The following is a 23560-nucleotide window of genomic DNA, read 5'->3' as shown; positions in this document are numbered from 1 at the left end:
CTTCTACCTCCGCACTAAATGTCGTCTTTACATTGCCTCTCAAGTGTTGTACTGTCATTATAGGTGTTGAGGCTCAGACTGTAATTGAAATTGCACCAGGATGCCCCAGCAAAAAAAAAAAAAAAAAAAAAAAAAGGAGAACAGGCTGGAGAAGTTAAATAGCACCCTGTGAAAAGGCATATCCATGTAGTTCAGAACAATGTCCTAGTTTTGTCATTAACAGGGGCATAGAATAAAACTGAAAAGCAAAATTACATTGAAGTCAGAGGTTGACTAGACAAGGGGGTCTGCAAGACATGCACGCAACCACATGCATGCAAATCTTACGCTTACAGCAAGCAAATACAACCTGAGGAGAGTGTCTCAACCACAGGTAGACCATGGACCTTCTCTCTTCCCAGTTCTGGCAAGGAGCTCCAGTGAAACTGTAAAGTGTACGGATTTCTTCCAACTCAGAAAAGCAAGACTGCATGTTATAAATTCTCCTCTCGGTGATGCCTGCTCTTGCTTACTCCAGTTCTTTCAGCAACATTTAGACAAAATCAAGAAGTTAATCATTAGCTAAAGGCCTGATCTGAACGAGACTTCAACCCAACCCCTTATTTATTATCCTCAAACAAACAGACAACTAGTGAAATTATTCAGAGCAAGCCACCAAATGTTGCCCGTACATTATATTAGGCAATGAGACATCAAAATGACTTTAATTACACCTGCACACAGCCACAGGCAAAAAAATAAAGAGGCCAGGTTTTCAGTAATTTGGATTTAAGAATCTAAATTTATGTAGATAACCCTGCGGGGTTGCAATAAATAAAATAGGTTAGATTCTTGTGTGACACCACTTTTAAAATTTTCTAACGCATACTCAGGAAAATTGAGCAATGTATTTCAGTCTGGATTAAAATGTGTAACGATGAGATTAGGCATTAAAGAATCTTTTAATATTTACAGATACACAAGAAATTCAAAACATCTAGTACCTCAGGAACTTTTTTGCATATATCATTTCTGGCATCAGTTTCATATATTTCATAGAATTTAGATTCACTCCTAACTGAACTACAGTTCTCATTCTCTGCAGTAGCACTGCTCAAAAGCAAGCTGAGCTGCCTCTGACCTCTACGATTTCTGGTCTGCAGTCACCTATTTACACTCCCAGTCCTCTCTCAGCATAATGCCAGCACAAGTGGTTCTTCAGAGAGTGAGTGAAATTGATCTGGCTGAAAAAACAACCTTTTTGTTTGGCAAAACCTGATCTGTACCCTTATCTAATTCATCACTAAGCTGTATGACATTGGAGCCAGTGGCAGCACAGAGCAGGTAGTGGAAGAAAAGGAAGGGGCAGGTGTGTATGAGCCAGCACTGCCACTGAAGAAATACTGAAGTGACTGAATTCTTCCTTGTCGCATGACAAAAAATGTCTGGACACAAAACACCCTACTTTGCACTGATAGTCCTTTTCAACCACAGAAATCGGGATACAAATCCTCAAATAAATCACCACTTTAATGGAGCTACTCATATAAATTAAAATCTAGTCCAACAGCTAAAAAAAAAAAAAAATCTTCAATTCAAGCAAGACATTGTAGAAACTTCTAGCTAATCATCCTGGTATTTCTATGTGCTAAAAATATACATAATCAATTACCTGCATATTTTGAAAATTTGTACTTTTGAAATTATAATCATCTACTTTTTAAAGTACTTGTCTTATTTTGCTTCAGGTTACCTGCAATGCCCTCAGAACAAAGTTCCATTCTATACCAACTCCATCCAGCATGGCAAGCATGGACCTTCCTCTTGTATTTCCCAATACAATTTGAAATTAATCTGCTTTAACGAAGTTCCTTCTCTCTATCCGCCCCACTTTGCTCCAAGGTGTCATCTCCCCAGGGCCAGAACAGACAGAACAAATTGCATGCTTGCTTCTCCTAGTCACAAGTCTGTATCTTCAGTCAATTCAAACTCCACTGGAAGTTCAGAGTAAAAGTGAGGCTTAACATTGGAGTAACTGAAGCAGGGGTGCATATTCTTTTCTCTTCATTCCTCTAGAGGAGCAGTATTCCCCAACAATGAGTGCTATGGCAGCAAGCTTACTACATCAAGATTCATCAGCTGAAACCCTGTATAAGGCTGGATGCATTACCAGTGAAAGAAATCATATTTTTACATAACAGCAGACTGATTAAGTGGACAAGGTACATTTATGCACTGCTGCTGACAATGAAAATAAAGAAAAGGTGTATCATGTTCTAAATAAAAATTCATCAGAACAAAGCTGATAAGATTAAAGCAAGAATAGACAGTAAGAGTTTTTTAAAACTGGATTTTAAACAGGCATGACCTATCCCATTTATGTAGCCAAGTAAAAAGAGAAATAAAAACCTCCAAATAAAATACAGCTTGAAAGAAAACAACTTAAAACATGGATATTCCATAGGAGAGAGAAATCTGGGAAGCACTAAAGCCAAGATGGATCTAGACATAACAATGAAATGAGATGTTGAACCCAGATATCTAATGCAATAATGGCTGCACAAAAAGATTGGTGTAATTTTTGAGCAACATATGCAGAGACAATGAAGTACGGTGCCTCAGATGCAGGCTGTAGTGTCTTCTTTGCCAGCACTTCTTGCAGGGACACTTGAAATACTCTGGACTGATCAATTTTGAGAGTCAATTAACAAATTAGCAAGACTTTATAGTAACCCTCCTGAATGTACTAAGCATAGACTTACAGAGAAAGATGAAAAGACATTACAACATATATATAGTTTAAGAATGAACCATGGAGAGGTATAAAACAAGATAACAGTCTACCCCAAAATTATTTGGATGCTGCTGCTAATATTACTATGAATAATGACATAATGAATTACCTTGTGTCATCTCAGTTGCACATACTGTGTTGTGTAAGACATTCCTTGCTTAGTCCTTGATAAAAGCTAAAGAAAGCCACATGACCTTACATTTCCTATGGGCTAAGAGTGTGCACAAAGACGGTTACCCCAGCTAAAATGACATGCAATAACCTTTTAAGCCACTCATGACCCAGGTCCATAGTTATATATCGAACGAAGGATCCATCAAACCCAGGTGAGCTTTTCCAAGGTGAAAGCCCCTCTCTTATGGGTATTTAAAACTTGATTCAATTCCGTATAAAAAACCATGCTCAATAGAACAACCATACACTTGCCGCTGGACTGGACTACATGACGTACCAGGTTCTCCGCTATCTAATTGCTACATTCCAGGATTTAGATGCTCTCTCAGAATTTCAACCATTTTATAGCATTCATATTTATGGCACCTCTTGACTTAACCTCTTGCATGGAATGGGGTGTTGTCTACTCTTGCCTCCAATTCTGCTGAGCGCATCTATCCCTTGAGGCCTAGTAATTGCAAATGCTGATTGGGGGTGACAGGATTTTCTCTCACCTGCCTGACAGCTCTGCCAAAGCAGTCTGATACTTAACTCCAAAATCAGCTTCCAGCGAATAAGTATAGTGGAATAAAGGGAGCAAAGAGCAACAGACTAAGGCAGACTCAGAGGAACAGTTCACACTGCAACACTAAAACAAACCCAAAATATCTAGCAAAAGAAAACACTGATTTCCATTTTTCTTCTCATTTCAATATAATTTAAAATGAATGAATCAGCTACTTAAAAAAACCTTTTCTCTAAGTAAAGATTTGGAAAATGCATCATAATTATGCATCTCTGCCTGTAAGCTTCTGCCATTGGTTTTCTAGAGACAGTTTAACTCAGTAGGTTTTTTCTTCCTTCTTGCTTTTTTTTTTTTAAATAGTCAATCTCCAGACTTTGTCATTGGAATGATTCTCATCAACGCATCTGGTATGTACAACTGGTGACTGCTTTTGTACAGGCCTGAAATGAGCTGAAAGGTGTGAACTTTTCTATTCCTTCTGACGATTGCTGATTTAGAGGCCTATGTGATACTTTAAATGTCAACACTGTGAGCCTTTTCATGTCAGGTAGGAAAAGCAAGCAAAGAATTTAGGTTAGGAAGATTTACACCAGGGGAAGGCAGGAGTGCTACAAAGGATCAATCAAAGAAGATACATTGAATTCACAGAGTTTTAACAACTTTTTTGCAGGGCTGTGACTATGAGGAAGAAGAAGGAAGAGAGACAGTCAAGATAGGATCCATTTTCTAAAAAAAAAAAAAAAAAATTAGGAAGTAGAATCAGCTCTCAGAAATTCTACTTTAAACAGAGATCTCCACAGAAGATGTACTGCAGCAAACAACCTTGTGCTGAGCACGGCTGTGACTTTCCAACACTAATTACTAGTAGTGCTAAAAAACATGTCAGAGACTGTGAGCTGCCAGAAAAACGATCCTTTCTTGCTCTCTCAGAGAAGACACATATAATAATTTCATAGCTTTAGACAAGTTACTTGTGGATGGCTCTGCCTCATACATTTTCGATATATATTTTGGGACTGCTGCACTCCCAAGTCAGAAGACAGGCAGTATGTGATATATTTGTTGGGCTAGATTTAAAAGTGATAGAAAGGAGAGTTGTCTATGAGATTTGCAATCCCTGACAATTTCTAATCATTCATCCTTAAAAGCAGTGGAGAAGAAATCTTAAACAGGCATTTTTCACTTTATTGAAAAGGACTTGGCTGAAACCACTCTACATTACCTTTGAAACAGCTGGACACATGCACTAGGTGCCTTCCCTGACAGAGCCTGACGTGCTGCAGAACGCCGCCTTTGGAGAGAAGCTTCTTCCTGATAAAGAAACACGACTAACTTTATACAGCAACTTAAAAGTATATTGGTAACTTAACTGGCTGTGATATTCCTCTCTTTTGGTAAGACTCTAAAGTATATGCATTTATATATTCTGGGGAAATAGCAGAGCAATATTATAACTAACGAGGTGCTAAATATGATTCACCAATCTACACAAACCAAATTTTGGTCTGAAATCTTGCTGGCTTTGAAAAATTACGATCTTCATCTCCAGTGAAACTCCATTTCTTCATAGTAGTCAAAATGTGCCAGGGTGTAGCAGGAAGGAATATCTGCAGAGAAGCAGGGATAATTCTAGCTATGCTGTTGTCTTAAGCTTCTTTTCACCAGCAAGGAACTGAATGCAGAAGAATTTGCCTCCACTACATCTTAAATACAGTGTCTCCTTGCTCCAGCAATGCAGAAAACCTACCTTACCAACTCTATATCAACCAATATTCCCCCCTCAAAGAAGGAATTACCTTTTGCAAATTTCAGTTAGTTAAAATGACTTTGTACAATGAACACATTATGATCTCAGCAGACTGGAAAATGTGGTCCCGAGTTTTAAGGGCGAGTTAATTAACGTGCTGTAGGACAATGTAATTTCTCAGGTCAGACAAATGCAGCACTACCATGTGCTTAAAAAAAATAAAATGTAAATCACAGAGCAAAGTTATTAAATCCTGCTTTGTTATCAACTGATAGGCATTGATAGTTATCAATTTAATAGCTAAATCACATGTTTGTAAGGGAAGTGTTTTGTCATGGTATGAGCAATGAAAGAGAATATAGTTAATCTGCTGAATGCTCACATTATGACTATTGTGAATTCCTTCACTTTCCTTCACTATTTATGCTAAGTAAGGCTCTGCTTAGATGCTCACTGAGCTTGTGTCTTGTTTTGCTTTCTTTTGGTAAAGATATAATTCTGACCTTTTTTTCTGTGTGGATTACAGGTATAGGTACCTTTCTGTTCATACCTTGTATAGTTAATTACAGCCATACAAAATTAGTGCAGGGTTGGCATGCTCACAAGGGATAAGGCTACAAGGAATCAGATCTGCTGTCTTTCCCCGAGCAGCAGATCCTGCTTCTTATTTTGCTTGTGGATAATTCGCATTAATTTCTTCATATTTTTTATTTTCCAGTTCTACATGATGGGAGTGGAATGTGGTTACTGCAGTGACAGCACATTATTTGGGTGCCAAAAGCACAAAAATCACTTGCAGTCCCAAATGCAACAGTTTAGACAAAATTTTACATTAAGGCCACAGACATATTTATATTCTTCTCATTAGATATGGTCTAAGAGGCACCTGTGTTTCACCTTGAACGTTTTACTATGTTGACACTTCAGCTGATGCTGTAAAGCTTCCTCTGCATGTAAAAATATATTGGAAACTTAGTGCAGTAAATAACAAAAAGGTATTACCAGCACTGAACAAGGACACTAATAAGAAAGAGAGCCTTGCGGCCACTAAGTAAGTTAAACCCAAGGTAAATTATAGCCTCCTTCATCATAAACCAGTTCTCCCTGACTTGACAAAATGTAAACTTTCAAAATAAAAATAAAAAAGATAAAATAAAAAGTAAGAAAAATAAATTGCTGGGGTAGGAGCGATGGCAGAGTGCCACCAAGGTAAGAAATATTCTGGCTTCTCTCTCATATTAAACTAACAAACCTTTGGATGAAAGAAACATGAAAATGAACACCACTTGTGACATGTTCTGAATTCTGTATGGCTTGAAAAGAGGTATTTCATTTCAGAAAACTGAAATATGGGAGGTTCCCTATTTATGTCAGCCATTTTACAATCATACTGTTCTCCACACCTAAGACAGCCTTTTTTAAAGCCTGGGAAACGGGGGCAGGTGGGTCTGTTACTTTGCTCCATCTACAGCACTAATTCTAAACATCAGAGGTAGTTATAAATACAGAGATAGTGCCAAAATTGTACAGCAAGTCATGCCTGCCAAGCCATCATTCATCATAATGACATCATAACCCTGGAATGGAACAAAGTTTAAAGCTTTCATTTTTCTTTTTCTTTTTCTCCTGTCGTTGTCATATAAAAAGAGCATTAGACACATCTGCTTCATAGCCCCAACTCCCCCACTGCCTGCAAGGAGAATGAATGCCTTTAGGGAAAGGACTATTAAGGAGAAGTAAAAAAAGAAAGAGAGATGAAGCTGAAGTTGCAAGAGGTTATTTGAAATCCAAGCACATTGTTGAATCTGTTGATTGAAAAAGTAAAAGCAGGTGGAAAATGTGCTTAAATTTGATCTCTGGCAGTCATCACTAGCATACACTCTGAAAGGCTCGGCTGAATGAGTTTTTCCACTGCCACAGGATGGCGTTCATAGGTAGTCTTCATTGTCCTATTAACTGCATCTGACTATTTCCACTGAATAGGATAGTTTCATATCTTGTTGCAGAACTGAGAGATGATATTCAGCTCCCTTACACCAGTACACAATTGAATGAAATCAATTGGGATCAACAGATTTATTCTGGTGTAAAATTGAGCAGAAACAACAGCTTGTCCTCTCATCTGAGTTTACCTGCCGCATTCTCATCAATCTGCCTTTAACTTTGGGGAACTGGTATATATTGTTAAAATGAAAGATGGCCAGAGAACAGGAGTCAATCTTCTCTGGAGAAAGAAAGGTCTGACTAACATGTATTTTTTGCATACAACTTATCATTTCTGTCTAAGGTTAGGGTAAATGGTCCTTACCACAGAGCCCAGTTGTGCAGCAAGATTGTCCGGGATGCCTCCTGGATAGTTTTTGGCAGAAGAGTCCAAGAACTCATTGACAGATGAAGACCGAGTAGTTCCAGTAATTACTCCGCCGGGTGACAATCTTTGCTCTCGCAAGAGCCGTATTCTTGAACCTAGTGTGGAAAAGACACTCCTCAACAAAAATATTCTGAACACCACTTTGCTTACAGCAAGCAGAAACTACTCATTTGCAACTACCATCAGCTGGCTTTTGGCACAGTTCTGGATTCGCAAAAGATAACTGTGAAAGTTATAAAGGATATAAACTACACAGTTCCCTCAAAGCTTTTAAACCCTCCAAATACTTCATAGGCATAACAAGTTTACCCTCCCTGAATAGTGAGGCAAATGAAAGTTATGAAAAATCTAAAAAAACCACCCCTACATTAATGGACTAGAAAAAAGTGCTTAACCATGTGTAAATGAGCTCATTTTGTTATGGATGTTCTGATATGCACCACTGTTATGACCTTTAAGCTAATTACAGTCTACCTACTTAGAAGTTGTAACCTTCTCAGAGCACTTGGAATGCGATGGGGAGCTGGAGTAGGGCACTTTTTCTTCTGTTTTTTATCTGAATTTCTGTGAACAGAAATCCAAAGACTTGCACCACTGCTGGAATCAAACATGAATGTGAGCCAGAAAGCTGAAGACACAACTAACTCACTTTTAAAAAAAAAAAATATTTTTAAATTGAAAAAGTTCTCTAAGATGGGATTTATCCTGTCTATAAAATTGTATCTAAATATGAAATTAAGTCGCAGAAAAATTTTTATAAATATTGGTACATGACAGTCTTTGCAGAAATCCAGTCATAAGAAAAGTTTAATTGTATTGTGTGTCATATCAAAGCACAAGAGCTCACAACCTAAGAAGTCATGTACAAAGGCAGAGGATGGGAGGCAAAGAGACATCCCATCCACATGCATGTTCATATACTAAATACAGTTATTTTTCTGAGTATATGCCTTTATAAAAAAGTTTCAACAGTTGTCAGATGACTCTCAGCCTACCCACTATATACTGCTAGTTTGTAGCTGCCAGAAGATCAGAGGAGATGAAACTTAAGATTGGTGGGTTCTGTTTCAGGCACAGTAAACTACTCACTTGGACACTGAGTAAGCAGTAGAGCCTAACCTTCAGAGGTGCAGAGCTTCACACTGCCAAAACTTCAGTGGGATTTCTGATGCCCAGCATCACAAATAATCAGTTTTTGCATAAATGTCCCTTTCCTCATTTGTAAAATACAAATAGTAACACATACTCCACAGGTCTGCTGTGAGATATAATTAAGAGTTGTAAAGTACCGAGTTCCATGGATGAAAGCTGCTAATGAAAGTACAAACCGTTATCAGCTCTGAAATGTATTATACTTCTGCTATAAAAAGTTTTTAAAAAGAAGAACTTATCTATTTTCTCCCAGTATTTTTACTCAATACATGAGCAAAAGATCTTGCACAGCAGTTCATTAAAAAAAGAATTAAGAACCTATCATAATCTCACACAACCAATCTTCCCCCTGCTACTATCTTACTAAAAATGTCCATATTAAAGACAACCTTGGGGCAAGTTTTTTAAAATAAATTATTTCACACAGTCCATAAGAAGAGATGATCTCTAGAAATAGGATAGTTAAATTTATTTAAACACCTATAAATGAAGCTCTAAATGAATTTAATGGTGCGTAGTAAATTTAAAAGTTACTTTATGGACAGCAAAATTACCAAAATTTAGCACTATTAATGAAGTTTCTGTAACTAGTGACAAGTCACTCACTGAAAGAACTCAGAACTGCTGAGGAATACAAAGAAAGTCCTTTAAAGGAACCTCAGAGACACACGTCTGTATCTTCAAAAATACCATGATTATATATAAATCTTTTATCTTTAATCCTCCCCCTTTTTCTTCTTTCCTGATAATCTAGTTAGGGTTTGGTGGGTTTTGCTGCCTCTCAGGACAAAACATTTCCGGTGTTTTTAAGACAAATAAGCATCAGTATTACAGTAAATAAGGCAAGGGAGTCTTCTTTCTCACTTCAAACAACATGGAAGCTCTGGAAATGAAAATAAAATCTACATAGTTTAAGATTAAATAAGATTCTTCAGAAAGGTCCTCACTGCTGTAGCACTGAGATGCCACAATATGTGTAGAAGCTTTTTTCTTGTCCACTGGGAAATCAGTATTTATTAATTCTTTCAGGAAACAAAATTACTTGAAATGATGAACTGATGAATATTATACTATCCTTCATTAACATTTTCAGACATTTTTGCCTTCCCTTCAGCTACTTTTATTTGCAGCCTTCTGAGCCACACAAAAGGTCATGAATTTTGGCTCTGTGTTACTTACAAAACTCATTAACCCTTCTGCTGTAACACGTCTAAACAAGACAGCCATAAACCACAGAGGCTCTTGGCGTTAGAGGAAAGAGTTCACATAAACGAGCTTCCTCTTAGTCCATGCTGTGCAACATCTTACTACTATAATGTTTGTTTCTTATTTCTTTTTCTCCAGTATTTCAGAGATCATATTCTGCTTTCGTCCCAGCTGGTAACCTGCTCTGTCTGGAATAAATTCAAGGGTTACAGCTGAGCTCTCACAATATGTTAAGCTAATCTTAGTGATGCTGCCTCTGACAAGAGTACTCCTCCTTTCTTCCTCCACAGGCAGCCATGAAGCTCTTCTCCCGCACCCTTCCCTCCTTGAGCCAATTCTATAGCTGCATGATGAGTTTGATCAAGGAATCGATCTGTCTGCAAGTTGTTGGTTTTTTCTTCCCTAGGTTAGTTTTTGGATGGAACCATTCCCTGATCCAGATTACACATGGCTGCACTATCAGAGGAATGAGAGCAAGGGGGAAACTCGAAATACATAGGCAGGAGAGGCAAGATGGGCATGACCACTTTTTGCAGCAACATGCGCTTGGATTAGCTGGAAGTGATCATGAGGCTCCAGCCTTAGTCATTCAAGGGCTAAAAGGCTTCTGTTAAACACACTACCAATCATTTGGGCTTACCCCACAGTAGGTAGACCCAAAAGCACTTGGAGTGAATTTGTAAGTTGCCTCCACTCATCTTACTATCCTGGTTTTCATATACCTCTTCACACTTCTGGCTATCCTGGGGAAAAGAGTAAAGTAAGGTCTCAGTGTCATGCCATTTTCTTGTTGCTCGACAGTTTGATAGGCACAAAGCTCTCAGCCAGGGACACATATCTCACTAGTGATTCATCTGGAATGAATGGGAGATCCTTAGCCCAAAAGCAACCTCAGAAGAGTCAGGCAACTCACTTTCTGCATATTATTGCCTCAGGGCACACAGTGACGTAAAGTACCTGGAAAGATCTCCATTAAAGATTCAGATCCCAGGGAGGAATCAGCCCAGGAGACCCATTACAGAGAAGCATGCTGCAGTTTCAGAGACAAGCAGTCTCACAGGTTGCATCATTCACAGATTTCAATTCTTCTAACAAATAAGTAGGCATACTCTACTGATAAAAACAGTAGTAGCATGTGCCCAGACACAGTACCTGCTCCTGCTCTGCTATTCAAGTCCTGAATGCTATCAAAAACTGCAGGTGGCTCCAAACCCAGGTATGCCTTTACAAGGAAACTCAGCTCTGTGAATGCCTCATCCAATTCATCTGCAGAAAGGGATATGCATTTCATGGTGAAAGAAAGGATACATCATAATGAAAAAAACAAGCTTTCATAAGTACAAAGTTACAAATCACAGAAGTTTGACACAGAAATGCATTCTTAACTCATCCAGCTCATCTCTTTGGGAGAAAAATCTTCATCTTCATAAACAGCACATTCAAGAATATAATCTGAAATTCATCTCAGTTTCTGCACTCACCTAAATATTCTCCTTCTGCAGTTTGGTTTTACTGTTTTACTTTAATGCTGTATTTAAATTGTAAGCTCCATCTACCCTTGACAGTGAGTACAAATACAATATTTCATACCACGATGATACATTTCACCATCACTGTGGTGAACCACAATGATCACGTCCACAAAAGGGCAGACACAGAATGAACTAGAAAAGGGTTCTTCTCTACCTCCTGCTATCCTCAATTCCTAAATATGAAGATGCAAACATTTGTTTTAATGAAATATCTACCACCATCACATTCCTTGTTTCGGGCTGGAGGACTTGAGCAAGTTACTAAGCAGAAGAGTCCTACAAGGAAAAGCTTTGCAGCAGTCTGTTCTTTACAGTGAGACGATGCCAGACTCCACATCAGCTGTCATTTCAACACTTGATAAAAGCCTACTCTGCCCAGAGATAACTAGGTCTGTTAGATCAAAAGCACCTCTGAACTCTGCCCAGAAACCAACAGAAAATTAGCACAGATCAGTTTAATATTCTCACAGGAGACAACACTTAACAAGTGTGCTGCTGAGTTCAATAGTTGGTTCGCTTTCTAGATGGGCTTAAAGCACAACTTGGGCATAGCAGAGTAATTCAGACCTGACAGATCTCCAGAGCTTTTGGATTCCTGGGACAAGAATTAACTCAGAAAATTGATTAAGGGATAGTTTAAACTGTTATGCTGAACATCAAACCATTTGTCATCCTTAGTTTAATATCTGCCAATGGCTTTGTTCGCATAGCTGTTTCAGTCCATCTATTGGTGTGACATTAGAAGTCAGATTTATAGTATGAAAGAGATTAACTTACCTATGTTGACAACTGCATCAAAGTATCCTGGAAAACCCTGACTTATTCTGATGTACATGTCCACTCTGGAGACTGCCTCTTCAATCTCTGGCCTGCTGAATAATCCTTTCCTCCGCAGATGTCCCTCATATTTTTCTTTGTTCATCGGCACTAGCAGGATATATCTGGGTTTAAAGTAGGTATTTTTCAAGCTACGCACACCCTTTAAAATTAAGCAGAGAAACGCAATGTTTTGTTCCTGAAACTGAGTGCCTATTGAACTTGTAGCTGAGTTTAGGACAACTCTGTATTTATCACAAATTATTGTGAAAGCAGTACTGGAAACCTGTATCTAATCTACAGGTTTCAAGATCTAGCATCCAGCTTTACAAAACAGACAAGTACAAGGTGAAGCGCCCTAAAGCTACATGTGGAAAGCATTACAAGAGTAGTACAACTTTATTCTAAACACACTTTTGAAAGAATCCTTTTAGTCAAATTCCACAGTGATTTAAAGCCTCATACTTCTCATGCCCACCAGTTAACAACTGTTCCTTCTTCTCCACCCTTTCTATTACATCAGAACCTAGTTATTCTAAATGTGCGTATCACTGACTCACACTATTGTACTGACACACAGCACAACTTATCTGCATCACCACCTTGGCCCTTAGCTTTCCACTATGAACAAACTGACAATTTTCTCCTCAGCTGGTATATTTTTCTAAGTGAAAGCATGCAACTGCATCGAGATACAGGCATATTTATTTTGCTGGAGCAGCTTGCAATGTTACCCACTCCCAAAACTGGGTATAACCACAACCCCCCAGCAGAGATATGATGTGCGCATTCTTCATCTGTTACACTGCAGTCAGCCACCTTAACTTGAACTATTTTTGTCAGCAATAAACTATCTTGAATAGGACTTTTAGTATAGCGGACTAGGAAATATTTACAGGTGTCTTGCATCAACTCTGCTGAAAGGACAAGGGCTCCAGTTGGCACTAATTGACACCTCAGGACTGCAAACACCTGTAATCATTTCAGCTAGATCTGAAAAAGGAGACCTGTCTGCATGCTAGGACTTAAAGACACAGTCTTATTAAATGATGCAGGTAATGGTACCAATCCTGAATTTCCAATAGCTCTCCTTTGCACCAGCTCATACTTTGAAGAATCTTTTCTCTCTCACTCTATCTACATATAAAGGAGAATATTGTAACCATGCAGCCCTGCAATATGGTATTGCTATTGCCATAAGATTTGTACCGAGTTTTCAAGAGTTGAGGACTGAGGCTTGTCCTGCTTGCTCTGAACTTTTCTTGACTTGGCTGTAACTTTGTTTTACTTGGTTCAGCTGTGACAGCAATTTCTCTTGTTGACCAGCTGTCTATATCTAATTGTTTTACTTTTGTTTATCTTTGTGTGGTACAACCATAGTTTTATATGGATAGCAGTAACAAGCAGTTGTTCCAGGTAGAATGAGATGTTTATGACTCAACATAGTAACACAGTGTAGATAAATACAGGCCTGGCATGATAGCAAAGACCTTGAGAAGCGGAAACACAGGACACAATGTAGAAGACTCCAGGCATGGGATGAACAGAGATAGGGCACAGTCTTGACACTAGACACCTCACAACTATGAACATCTCAATAATGGTCAATTAAAAACCAAAGGCCTGGAGCTGGACAAAGCTGGTTTTACGGGCAACAATCAGAAATAGTATCTAACATACATAAAGGGCACTATATATAATGAATTCTTGTGTCAGAAATAGTGTGGCCAGCAGGAGCAGGGCAGGGATCGTCCCCCTGTACTCGGCACTGGTGAGGCCGCACCTCGAATCCTGTGTTCAGTTTTGGGTCCCTCATGACAAGAAAGACCTTGAGGTGCTGGAGCGTGTCCAGAGAAGGGCAACGAAGCTGGTGGAGGGTCTAGAGCACAAGTCTTGTGAGGAGCAGCTGAGGGAACTGAGGTTGTTTAGTCTGAAGAAAAGGAGGCTGAGGGGAGACCTTATCACTCTCTACAGCTATCTGAAAGGAGGTTGTAGCGAGGTGGGGGTCGGTCTCTTCTCCCAGGTAACAAGTGATAGGATGAGAGTAAACGGCCTCAAGTTGCACCAGGGGAGGTTTAGGTTGGATATTAGGAAAAATTTCTTCACCGAAAGGGTTGTCAAGCATTGGAACAGGCTGCCCAGGGAGGCTGTGGAGTCACCATCCCTGGAGGTATTTAAAAGACATGTAGATGTGGTGCTTAGGGACATGGTGTAGTGGTGGACTTGGCAGTGTTAAGTTTACAGTTGGACTCGATGATCTTAAAGGTCTTTTCCAACCTAAATGATTCTATGATTCTATGAATTCATATGTAACCTGGAGCTGCAGACCAATGAAGAAAGAGAAAGGTGTAAACATGTGTTAGCAAACATATACAAATGACCCCAAGAGGATCCTGGGAGGAGAAAGAAGAAACCATCAACATGAATATCCTCCCAGCAAAGGGCTCAGATGTTGAGAACTTGCTGTAACATCCCCCCCTAACGACAACACCGGAGGGAAACCACTGAACTTAGAACCCAAAGGAGCACTGAAAGGGTGAGCATAACACCAGCAAATCAGATAGAAACCAAGCAGCGTGTTTTAATTGCATTATTATTATTATTATTAGTAGTAGTAGTAGTAGTATTGGGAAGTTTTCAGTATATAAGTACTCTTAATGCATTATTCTTCTTCCTTTTTCTGTAATATTTAGACCTAGACTAGTGATGATTCTTAAATTAGACAGTTAAAATTTCCATCATACTAACAATAAATTCTTGGCTTTATATATAAAAATGATCATTTTGGGTGCTTAATGATCATTGTGAAAAAAAACCCAAAAAACAGGCCAACAACCATTGTAGTGTGTGGTGATGAACAAATTATCCAAAGTTAAGTGAGACCATGCACATTATTGCACTGTACTAACCGTAGGGAAGCTCACTTCATTTTCATTGAGGCATGATACACCTTCTTCACTAAAGTCGGCAGTAACAGAGAGGGACTAATATGTCAAATGAGCACTGCTCATTACTTCATCAGAACTGACCGTAACATCCTTAAAGCTGGGGTTCTCAGAATAATTCTAAAATATAGACAAATACAAGCAAAATCATGCAAAACCCAGTAATAGGCTGAACACTTACTAGATTTTTTTTTTTTTCCTGATTGCAGCATTCTAAGTATGGAACAGTACTTTGATCCATTCTAAAAATTTCAGGGAGTGATTTTGGGGAAAATCCTATACATTTTTGTGAAAATTAAAGGGGAGAATTTAGGGCATAGAAATTTTTGTATCCAGCTATGTGACCACCTACTTTCAGCTAAGCCTGTAATTATTCAGAGACTGGAAAACCAGCAGAAAGCAGACCCACATTCCAGCCTAGTAACACCTTCTTCATCTGAAGTTACACCATGAATGAGTTCTATTCTGATCAAGAAATAATGTAACAAATGATTCGTATGTCCCAGAACTGTGTAGGAATAGGAAGGCAGCCCATCAATAGTCTGGGATGAGCGGGGAGGAGAAGAAAGGAAGAGATACAGAAAGCTTCTGGTATACCCAATAAATTTGTCGTACAGAGACAACAGGATGAGTAACTGCCTAATATGAAATAAACAGCGTATAAGGAAATGACCTTAAAATAAAGAATGGGAGAATACAGGAGCTGACAGTTTGAAATCAGAGAGATACTTGGAAAATAAAAAAAGGAGTAAAATTTCGGTTTCCTGAATTTGCATATGAGGTCAAGAAAGATCGAAGGACTGACCGAGTTGAAGATGTCCATTCATTTAATATAGCTAAAGCACCTCAATTTTTTCAGTTAACAGCATGGGGTTATAGAAAAGACGTGACTAGTAGTATATCCTGCTTCCTTTGACTCCCCAGCCTGAATGACTGGATAACCAGCAACAAGTGCAATAGAGAGTAGTCTTTGGTAGGAGGCAAGGTGTACTTATATTTCTGGAAGCATAATGAGACACATAAGCCACTCCACCACTACATCCTTGGTTGGAACGTGCAGCTCCTTCAATTGCTCTGCAGCTATTGGTGGTTACACAAGCAAAGGGAAAGCACTGCAAACACGCTTACTCCAACACATAACTGTGTGTCAGAATTGCAATAGCTTTACTAACTGGAAGTGTAGACTCAGCAAGATTTAACTTTTAAAATTTGTGTGAGTCTCCTTTATCAGTGAAAGATACAGTCTAGATTAAAGGGAATGAACAGCTCTAAATTTTTAGCTTCAGCCCACAGACCATAATTAAAATTTCTTTTAATAGTGCTAAATCACTTTTGTTATGAGCCTTGCAGAAGATAATGGACTTCGATAACTTCTATTCAGATACATAACTCACCATTATTGTTTCTCATCTGCTAGCAGAGTCCATAGTGATACAAGACTATGCATAATTACTACGTGATCTTGAAACTTCAGTGACAAAGCTGTTTCTTAGCTGTCTGTCCATGACAGTAGCTTCAGTAATACCCAGTAAAAGTTATGGTCACTGCCTATGTCGCTCGCTTAACCTCCTTATGAATAAACATGACATTCCATTAAGTTCTTTCTCCTAAATTATTTGACAACACATCTACTTTGTGAAGAATTGACAGCTTTAAAAGGCACCGCATTCCATCATATTTAATCTTCTCCTATTTTTCTTTCCCTGTAAATTTAGGGTCTGTCTGGCAAGACAACAAACACACTCAATGCCTATCGCAATCAGTGGAGACTGAGGGTGATTCACAGTTTTGACAAGACTGAGGAAAAAGACGAAATGGAACTACACAGAGATTAAGTTATTAATTTGCTGTTTAATATCAGTCAAGTAGGAGGCACGTAAGAGCAGGACTGCCGCATTACACTGCTGACCGTTTGAGCAAGGAGCTACTTAATTTTTAGTGCTGACATGCTGCTACTCTGTTATTTGTACATTTATATGCAAGCCAGTAAATGTGTACATGGGCCAAAGGGGACTAAAACTCCTGCTGAACGCTAAGGTTCCTAACTGAAAACTAGGGTCTTGATCATCAGTTTCACAGACAAAATAATCATTCTAAAATTAATTAAATTTAGTATCAATTTTTGCTCAGGTCTCCCTAGTCACTCCCCTAACTCTAGATGCACAACTTAGGATCCTATGTTAGCACTGCAGTCTCCTACATTTCTGTTTTTTCTCTATTATTTTTTTCCTTATCCATCACGGAGTGTAGGAGTGTCTGTCAACTTGTAGTAATCTCCCAGAGGTAGAGCTGAGCCCTACAAACACAGTGAAACCCAGCAACACTCTGTATCACATTCGGGGCACTCTGCAGAGTGTCTCATTTTGGAAGCTCATAGAGGTGGAGCTTATTTTATAGAAAGAATTTGGAAGGAAGTGTAGCATGCCTTTGCTTTTTTGTCACTCCAACCCCTAGCTAGTAAATATTGATCTAAAATAATGAGAAGTACATAATTAGAAAATTATCTAAAAGGTTATTCTTTTGGGATTCCAATAGACAGATTTTGACACTTTGTTTGTGACCTAGTTTCCTAACGCAGCATGACTTCTGAGATTCTGCCATCTGTGCATGTGCACCTGACAAACCTCAGAGAGGGTAAAGTAATCCCTCAAAGAGATTGCATCTTTTAATAGTTCTGCCCCAAATATCGCCTCAGGCCTGCACGCATCCTCCACTGCTTCATCAGCAAAGGAGAAACATGGCATTCTTTTAGGGGTGATCAGTTGGTGTTCAGCTCTAGACTAGTTGCATATAAGCTGCAGATCAGTGGAAAGCACATGGCTGAAAAGCCGAAGACACTGTAATGGAAAGTACTGGTGATGTGGTGGGGAGATGAGGCTGCTGAAGACTGAAAAAATAGGCCAGGAAATTTTAAGAAGCCAGCAGAAGGATCTATCTGACTAAATGTGGGCATCTATAAAGGGAGTGGTGTGGTTAACAGATAGACAATGGAGAGCTACTTGATACAGGCAGTGGAGTTAAAAATGCCGTTCATGTGACCAAACAACTGTCTCTCCAGTGACTGTAGCGCAGCCCGCACAACTAGTTCAAATATATCACCAGCAGCTGTAGGCTGGGCCGAAGACCATAGGCTGTCTCTTGTATCACTAAGTAGCTATGTCTAGGCAGCTGAAACAAACCTTAGTCAAACTGCATGAATTCCTCCCCAGGACAGTTCTCACAGAATGACTCATTCAAAACTGGTTAGGCAATAAGTAATCCTTACCTCTATTTCTAAGTGAACACAGGTTGCAAGACCCTCTCTGGCAATTGATTCTACAGTGTCTCTTCCAAGTCCGTAGTAATAGCCACTGTATTTATAGGTTGCTATAAACTTGCCCTGAAATTCAAAACAGCAAGTATAATGACAAAGGAAATATTTTAAGGGATACAACTTCCCTAAAGGAGCATAATCACTCTGGACTTTCTTGCTTTCTCTCCTTACAAAGTTTCTCCCTGCCTAAATCATCAATGATAATGAAGCCAATGGGAGCACAAAATTTGCAGCGAAGAGCACATAGCCAGTCCTGCAGGGTACAGGCTTGTACATTGTTCATGGATAATAAAACATCAATGTCTTGAAAACAAGCTGCTGACAGGTTACAGCTTTTATTGGTTATTCATTCACACTGTAAAGACAGCAAGATCTAAAGCAAGGGGCATCCTTCTTTTGACATTACATCAAACCATATGGCCATGCCATATAAAATAGAAGATGCCAAAGAAAGGAGAAGACAGAAACAAATCTGCAAGGAGAATGTATAATGGGCCAAGAAATTTCAAAGTTAAAACCTGACAACTGAAACTTTGGTTCCCAGTAGTATGTCTAGAGAGATGTAAGCAGATTATATTCTTTTAAAATTAAACTACTTGATTACTGAGAGTTATCATTAAGGACTAGATCAGTTGCTTAAGACTGTGTTGGCACCCCCATTTGTATATGTACAAATAATGAGCTCTGTTGTGGCTTTTCAAGCCAAAGTTTTATTGCAGGCAGCAAAAGGCATCAGAAACAGTAGCTAGAGGCACACTGCCTTCAGAGACACACAATGCCTTTAGGGTGAATTTGCTAAACTTTAAAAGTATTCCCTGCAGGGTTGCTGGAAGATTTTGAAAAAAGAAAAAAAAAAAAAAAAAAATGATGGCAGCTATTTCAGGAGTTTTCCTTTCCTGCACACACCCCAGATATTTGCATATGATGATCAGAGGGCTGGAGCACCTCTCCTATGAAGACAGGCTGAGAGAGTTGGGGTTGTTCAGCCTGGAGAAGAGAAGGCTCCGGGGAGACCTTACAGCAGCCTTCCAGTACCTAAAGGGGGCCTACAGGAAAGCTGGAGAGGGACTTTTTACAAGGGCATGTAGTGACAGGACAAGGGGTAATGGCTTTAAACTGAAAGAGGGTAGATTCAGACTGGATATAAGGAAGAAATTTTTTACGATGAGGGTGGTGAAACACTGGCCCAGGTTGCTCAGAGAGGTGGTCGATGCCCCATCCCTGGAAACATTCAAGGCCAGGTTGGATGGGTCCTTGAGCAACCTGGTCTAGTGGAAGGTGTCCCTGCCCATGGCAGGGGGGTTGGAACTGGATGATCTTTAAGGTCCCTTCCAACCCAAACCACTCTGTGGTTCTATGATTCTGTGATATGAAAATAAGTTTATTTCTACATTATACTACTGTTTAAAGATTCCTACTGACCATTATGCCCATTTAATCATTTCTATACATTCATACAGAAGATAGCATAAATATACAATGAATTTGTGGTTTCTGTGAACTTAAGCCACATAACTGTAGAGTGAATAAGCATGCACACACAGACACAAACTTAATATAAAAAAAAATAAATAAAATAATCAGACCTGGACAAAAATTTGAGTTCACTCTGCACGTAGGAAATAGGCCTACTAGGATACTAGTCAGGTACTTACTGTGTTCACCATTTTGTCAAATGCTTCTTGAGAAACGAAATAGTAATCAAGTCTGTTTTCTTCACCAAAGTAAGCTGCCCTGGTAGTGTGACAGGGACTGGAAGATATATGGTATAATAAAGAAATAACCTGTTTTCAATCATAGAAGCAGCTATGGAATAGGGGGGGGGGGAAAGGGAGAATACTACAAATCATTTTATTTTTAAGAAGAGGAGAAATATGAGAAATATAAAGAGGTGCAAATCATACCACTAATGCCGCATATTTGAAAGATTAACCCATAAATACAAAAAAAAGTTTAAATGTAACATTACATTTTGGCTATAAATCCCCCCCAACCCAGGATAGCCTGAACTGAAGCTGTCACAGCACCCTGTAATAGAGAAATGATGAAATCATTTTTTTTCCAGTTATGTCAGCTTGTGGATGATATAAAGTAGAATCCTAAATATGGAAAAGGAGACTAGGAGTTAGGCTGAACTGTGAGGTTAAGAAAGAGATATAAAGACCAATCTTTAAATAGACCCCTAATAGAAAGGGGAGAAACAATCCTGAAACTAGGGAGATAAGTGGGATACAAGGCAGGAAAAGTAATGGCCTGCCACCACATAAGGACAATAGGATAAACCTCAGATACGTGAGCTTACTACCAGGATAAAACACTAAAAAAAAAAAAAACCCAAACAAAACCAAAGAACTCCAGCTAAGTCAATGCACGTAGCAATTTTAGACTAAAGCATGCAGTGGCTCATGTTCTATCTTAGGAAGTTATATTTTGCTACTTGTTTCTGCTTTGGTTTTGTTTTTAGTTTTCACATTGTAGGATAACAGGAACAAAAGTGTAATGTGCAGCTTTGGCATTGATTCACACAGACAACATTTTAACTCTTTGACTTCTGCTGCATTGCCCTGGAAAACATGGCAAAAAATATACCACCTACTAGTATACCACCTACCAGGCCATTTCTGTTCATTTATTCAAGGTAGTCGAGTTATAAACCATTAAGAAATTTAGTCTATAATGCAGACCTTGACAGATCTTAACTATCACGGCATTAGAGGGTGTCACTTTTTTTTAACAGCAAGCTGTGGCAAATGAGAACAGTGTGCTACACATGGACTCTGTAAAATTTCACTTCAAAGGCCTGATTTTTTTTAAGATATTATGAATGCATCCAGCTTTAAAGGTCATTCCTGAGCACTAGCCAGATGGTTTGAGGGTCCAATTTCACTTTATTTTTTGAAACACTTTTAAACATTACAACCCTTTTTAATTGCAAGGCCATGTTTACATTCAAACTGCCAGGGTATCTTGCATGAAATACATTTTTAATGAGTGGAATGTTTGAAATTTAAAAGTGTAAGCCATAAAATTGCTTAAATCTCCACTGAATAATTAAAATACAACTTTGCTTTATGGTTGCAATTTTCTGCTCTGTTAAGATTCTGTCTCTCTCCCTTTTTTTTCCCCTCATGCATACAACTTTTAGGAAATAAATACACACTATAAAAACAATGCCCTTAAAAAAACCCCACATAGTGCTTGGAAAATTTCAGCTGGCATTCAATTAGTTTGTAATTTCCAATCTAGTCTTTCAAAACATAGTAGTTGCTTTAAAGAAAGGCAAAAAGTCATTTTTCCAGTCACATAACCTTCACAGATCTTTTCTAAAATGTCCTCTCTCAACTTGCCAGTTTAATGATCTAATCCAGCAAGTGGCTATAATCTGAGTACAGAGCAGACAGAAATACATATAAGCTCCTTCACCATGGTATATTATGCTAGAGAAGAAGGCTACTACTAAACATCACATCGACATGCAGAGCATGGTCCTGTGATGCTAAGAACTCTGAGGAATCATTCTCACATATGCACGTGCCCGTGGTCCCTTTCTTACAACCCACCACTTGAGTACCTAAGAGTACACAAACATAGACCCAGGTCCTATTGTGGCAAACGCTATATATGTGAAACTACGGCCAAAGTCTCGTTAAAAATGAATGGGTAAATGCATGTAATAAAAAAATCTGAGAAAATAAAGGACAGACAATATAATGGGAATACAGACCAGTGCCAAATACTGTGTGCTACAGGACCTGTGAACATTAGGTAATGTAAAGAATAGAATGGGTGGACAAAAGGAACAGCTTGAACCACCTAATCTTAGGCAACAGATAGTGGTGATCTAACTTAGCCAGACTTCCTATCTACTGTGCACTGAAAATAGGTAGGTACCTCAGGGAAGTGATTCACAAAGGCTCAGTCTCCCTTGGAAAGAGATAGTTTCTCTCCACTAAATACACAGGGAGCCCAGGGTGGTGGGGATCATAATTCAGGCCTTTCAGATAGAGAGAATTAGTCCTCCCAGCAGGTGGTGAAGTCTGAAAGGTGCCATTTGCTTTGATAACACTACTCACAGGATAATAAACTGGTCCAGCAATTGCACTTGCTTCCTTTCCTAGCTTCTGGATGCAGTCTGCACATGCATGCTAATGTGTTTATATGCAGGTACATTACAAAAATTAAGAGAAATGCATACATATCTAAACAGATGCTTAGGTTGAGGGGCATTAGTGAGCATAGATAGAACAGATCAATAAAAGGAGCACTAAATGACACATTTTTGTTTGTTTGTTTGCTGTTCACCTTTGAAAAGAACATGGTAATTTAAATAGCTTTTCTTTTAAGGAAGTATTTGATGACTTCAGGCAATCAAGCCCTGGGAAGAGATAAAATGCATAGCAATGAACATTTATTGGTTGTCTTTAACTTTTAACTTCTTTAAAAAAAAAAAAAACAACAAAAACCCAAAAACCAAACCAGCAGCAATTCTAGCCCTGAGCACGTGAAGTTCTTTTAAACTTATGGAGCAAACTTACCCGTATCTGAAGAAATTGTTGAACTGTCTGCAGATCTTATGAGTAAGCTCTCTCTTACCACAGGCTAGGGGGCCAACTAATACCAGCATGGGGTAGGGAGCATCAAGGCTAGGTAAAGTGCTACAAGAAAGGAAAACAAGGAGCCATTACATTACCTACAAATGAAGTCTTCAGCAACTCTGTAAAAAGCTTCTGCAGAGACTTTATCATCATATCAACTAATCTCATCTGTCTATCACACTAGTCACATTGTTCATAGTGTAGACAAAAATCAGGAGAAGTGTGTGCTCAGTTTGATATGCTCTAAACATAAAAATAGCACAAAATACGGCATTAAAGACCCCTGGGCCTCTTTTGCAAAAGGAATAATGTTATGTCTACTATAATCTTTTCTGATTTATAGCCTTTTCTAAAGCTCCCTCTGCAGTTACGGTGTTGCTGGGATTTGTCTAAGAGTTTTCCAAGTCTATTGCAGAGACGGTAATATTTTA

The 23560-nt window shown here is 38.8% G+C and overlaps 1 protein-coding gene across 5 annotated transcripts in view; it reads right to left on the bottom strand.

Moving 5' to 3' along the window:
* LRGUK (leucine rich repeats and guanylate kinase domain containing) overlaps positions 1 to 23560 on the bottom strand; it is a 53769-nt gene that overhangs the window by 8483 nt on the left and 21726 nt on the right. For 3 of the 5 annotated variants that reach the window (XM_052790258.1, XM_052790259.1, XM_052790261.1), the window contains exons 11-17: positions 23070 to 23189; positions 20190 to 20286; positions 18487 to 18600; positions 12238 to 12439; positions 11081 to 11194; positions 7508 to 7665; positions 4675 to 4763 (exon numbers count right to left, since the gene is read on the bottom strand). In XM_052790258.1, coding sequence (XP_052646218.1) covers positions 4675 to 4763; positions 7508 to 7665; positions 11081 to 11194; positions 12238 to 12439; positions 18487 to 18600; positions 20190 to 20286; positions 23070 to 23189 — 894 coding nt within the window. Of the gene's footprint in view, positions 1 to 3869; positions 4179 to 4674; positions 4764 to 7507; positions 7666 to 11080; positions 11195 to 12237; positions 12440 to 18486; positions 18601 to 20189; positions 20287 to 23069; positions 23190 to 23560 lie in introns of those variants that run through there. The other 2 variants (XM_052790262.1, XM_052790260.1) reach the window with 2 other exon arrangements.

Source organism: Harpia harpyja, chromosome 6, assembly GCF_026419915.1.
Source record: "Harpia harpyja isolate bHarHar1 chromosome 6, bHarHar1 primary haplotype, whole genome shotgun sequence".
Taxonomy (NCBI): domain Eukaryota; kingdom Metazoa; phylum Chordata; class Aves; order Accipitriformes; family Accipitridae; genus Harpia; species Harpia harpyja.
This window is presented reverse-complemented; position numbering and strand designations above follow the sequence as displayed.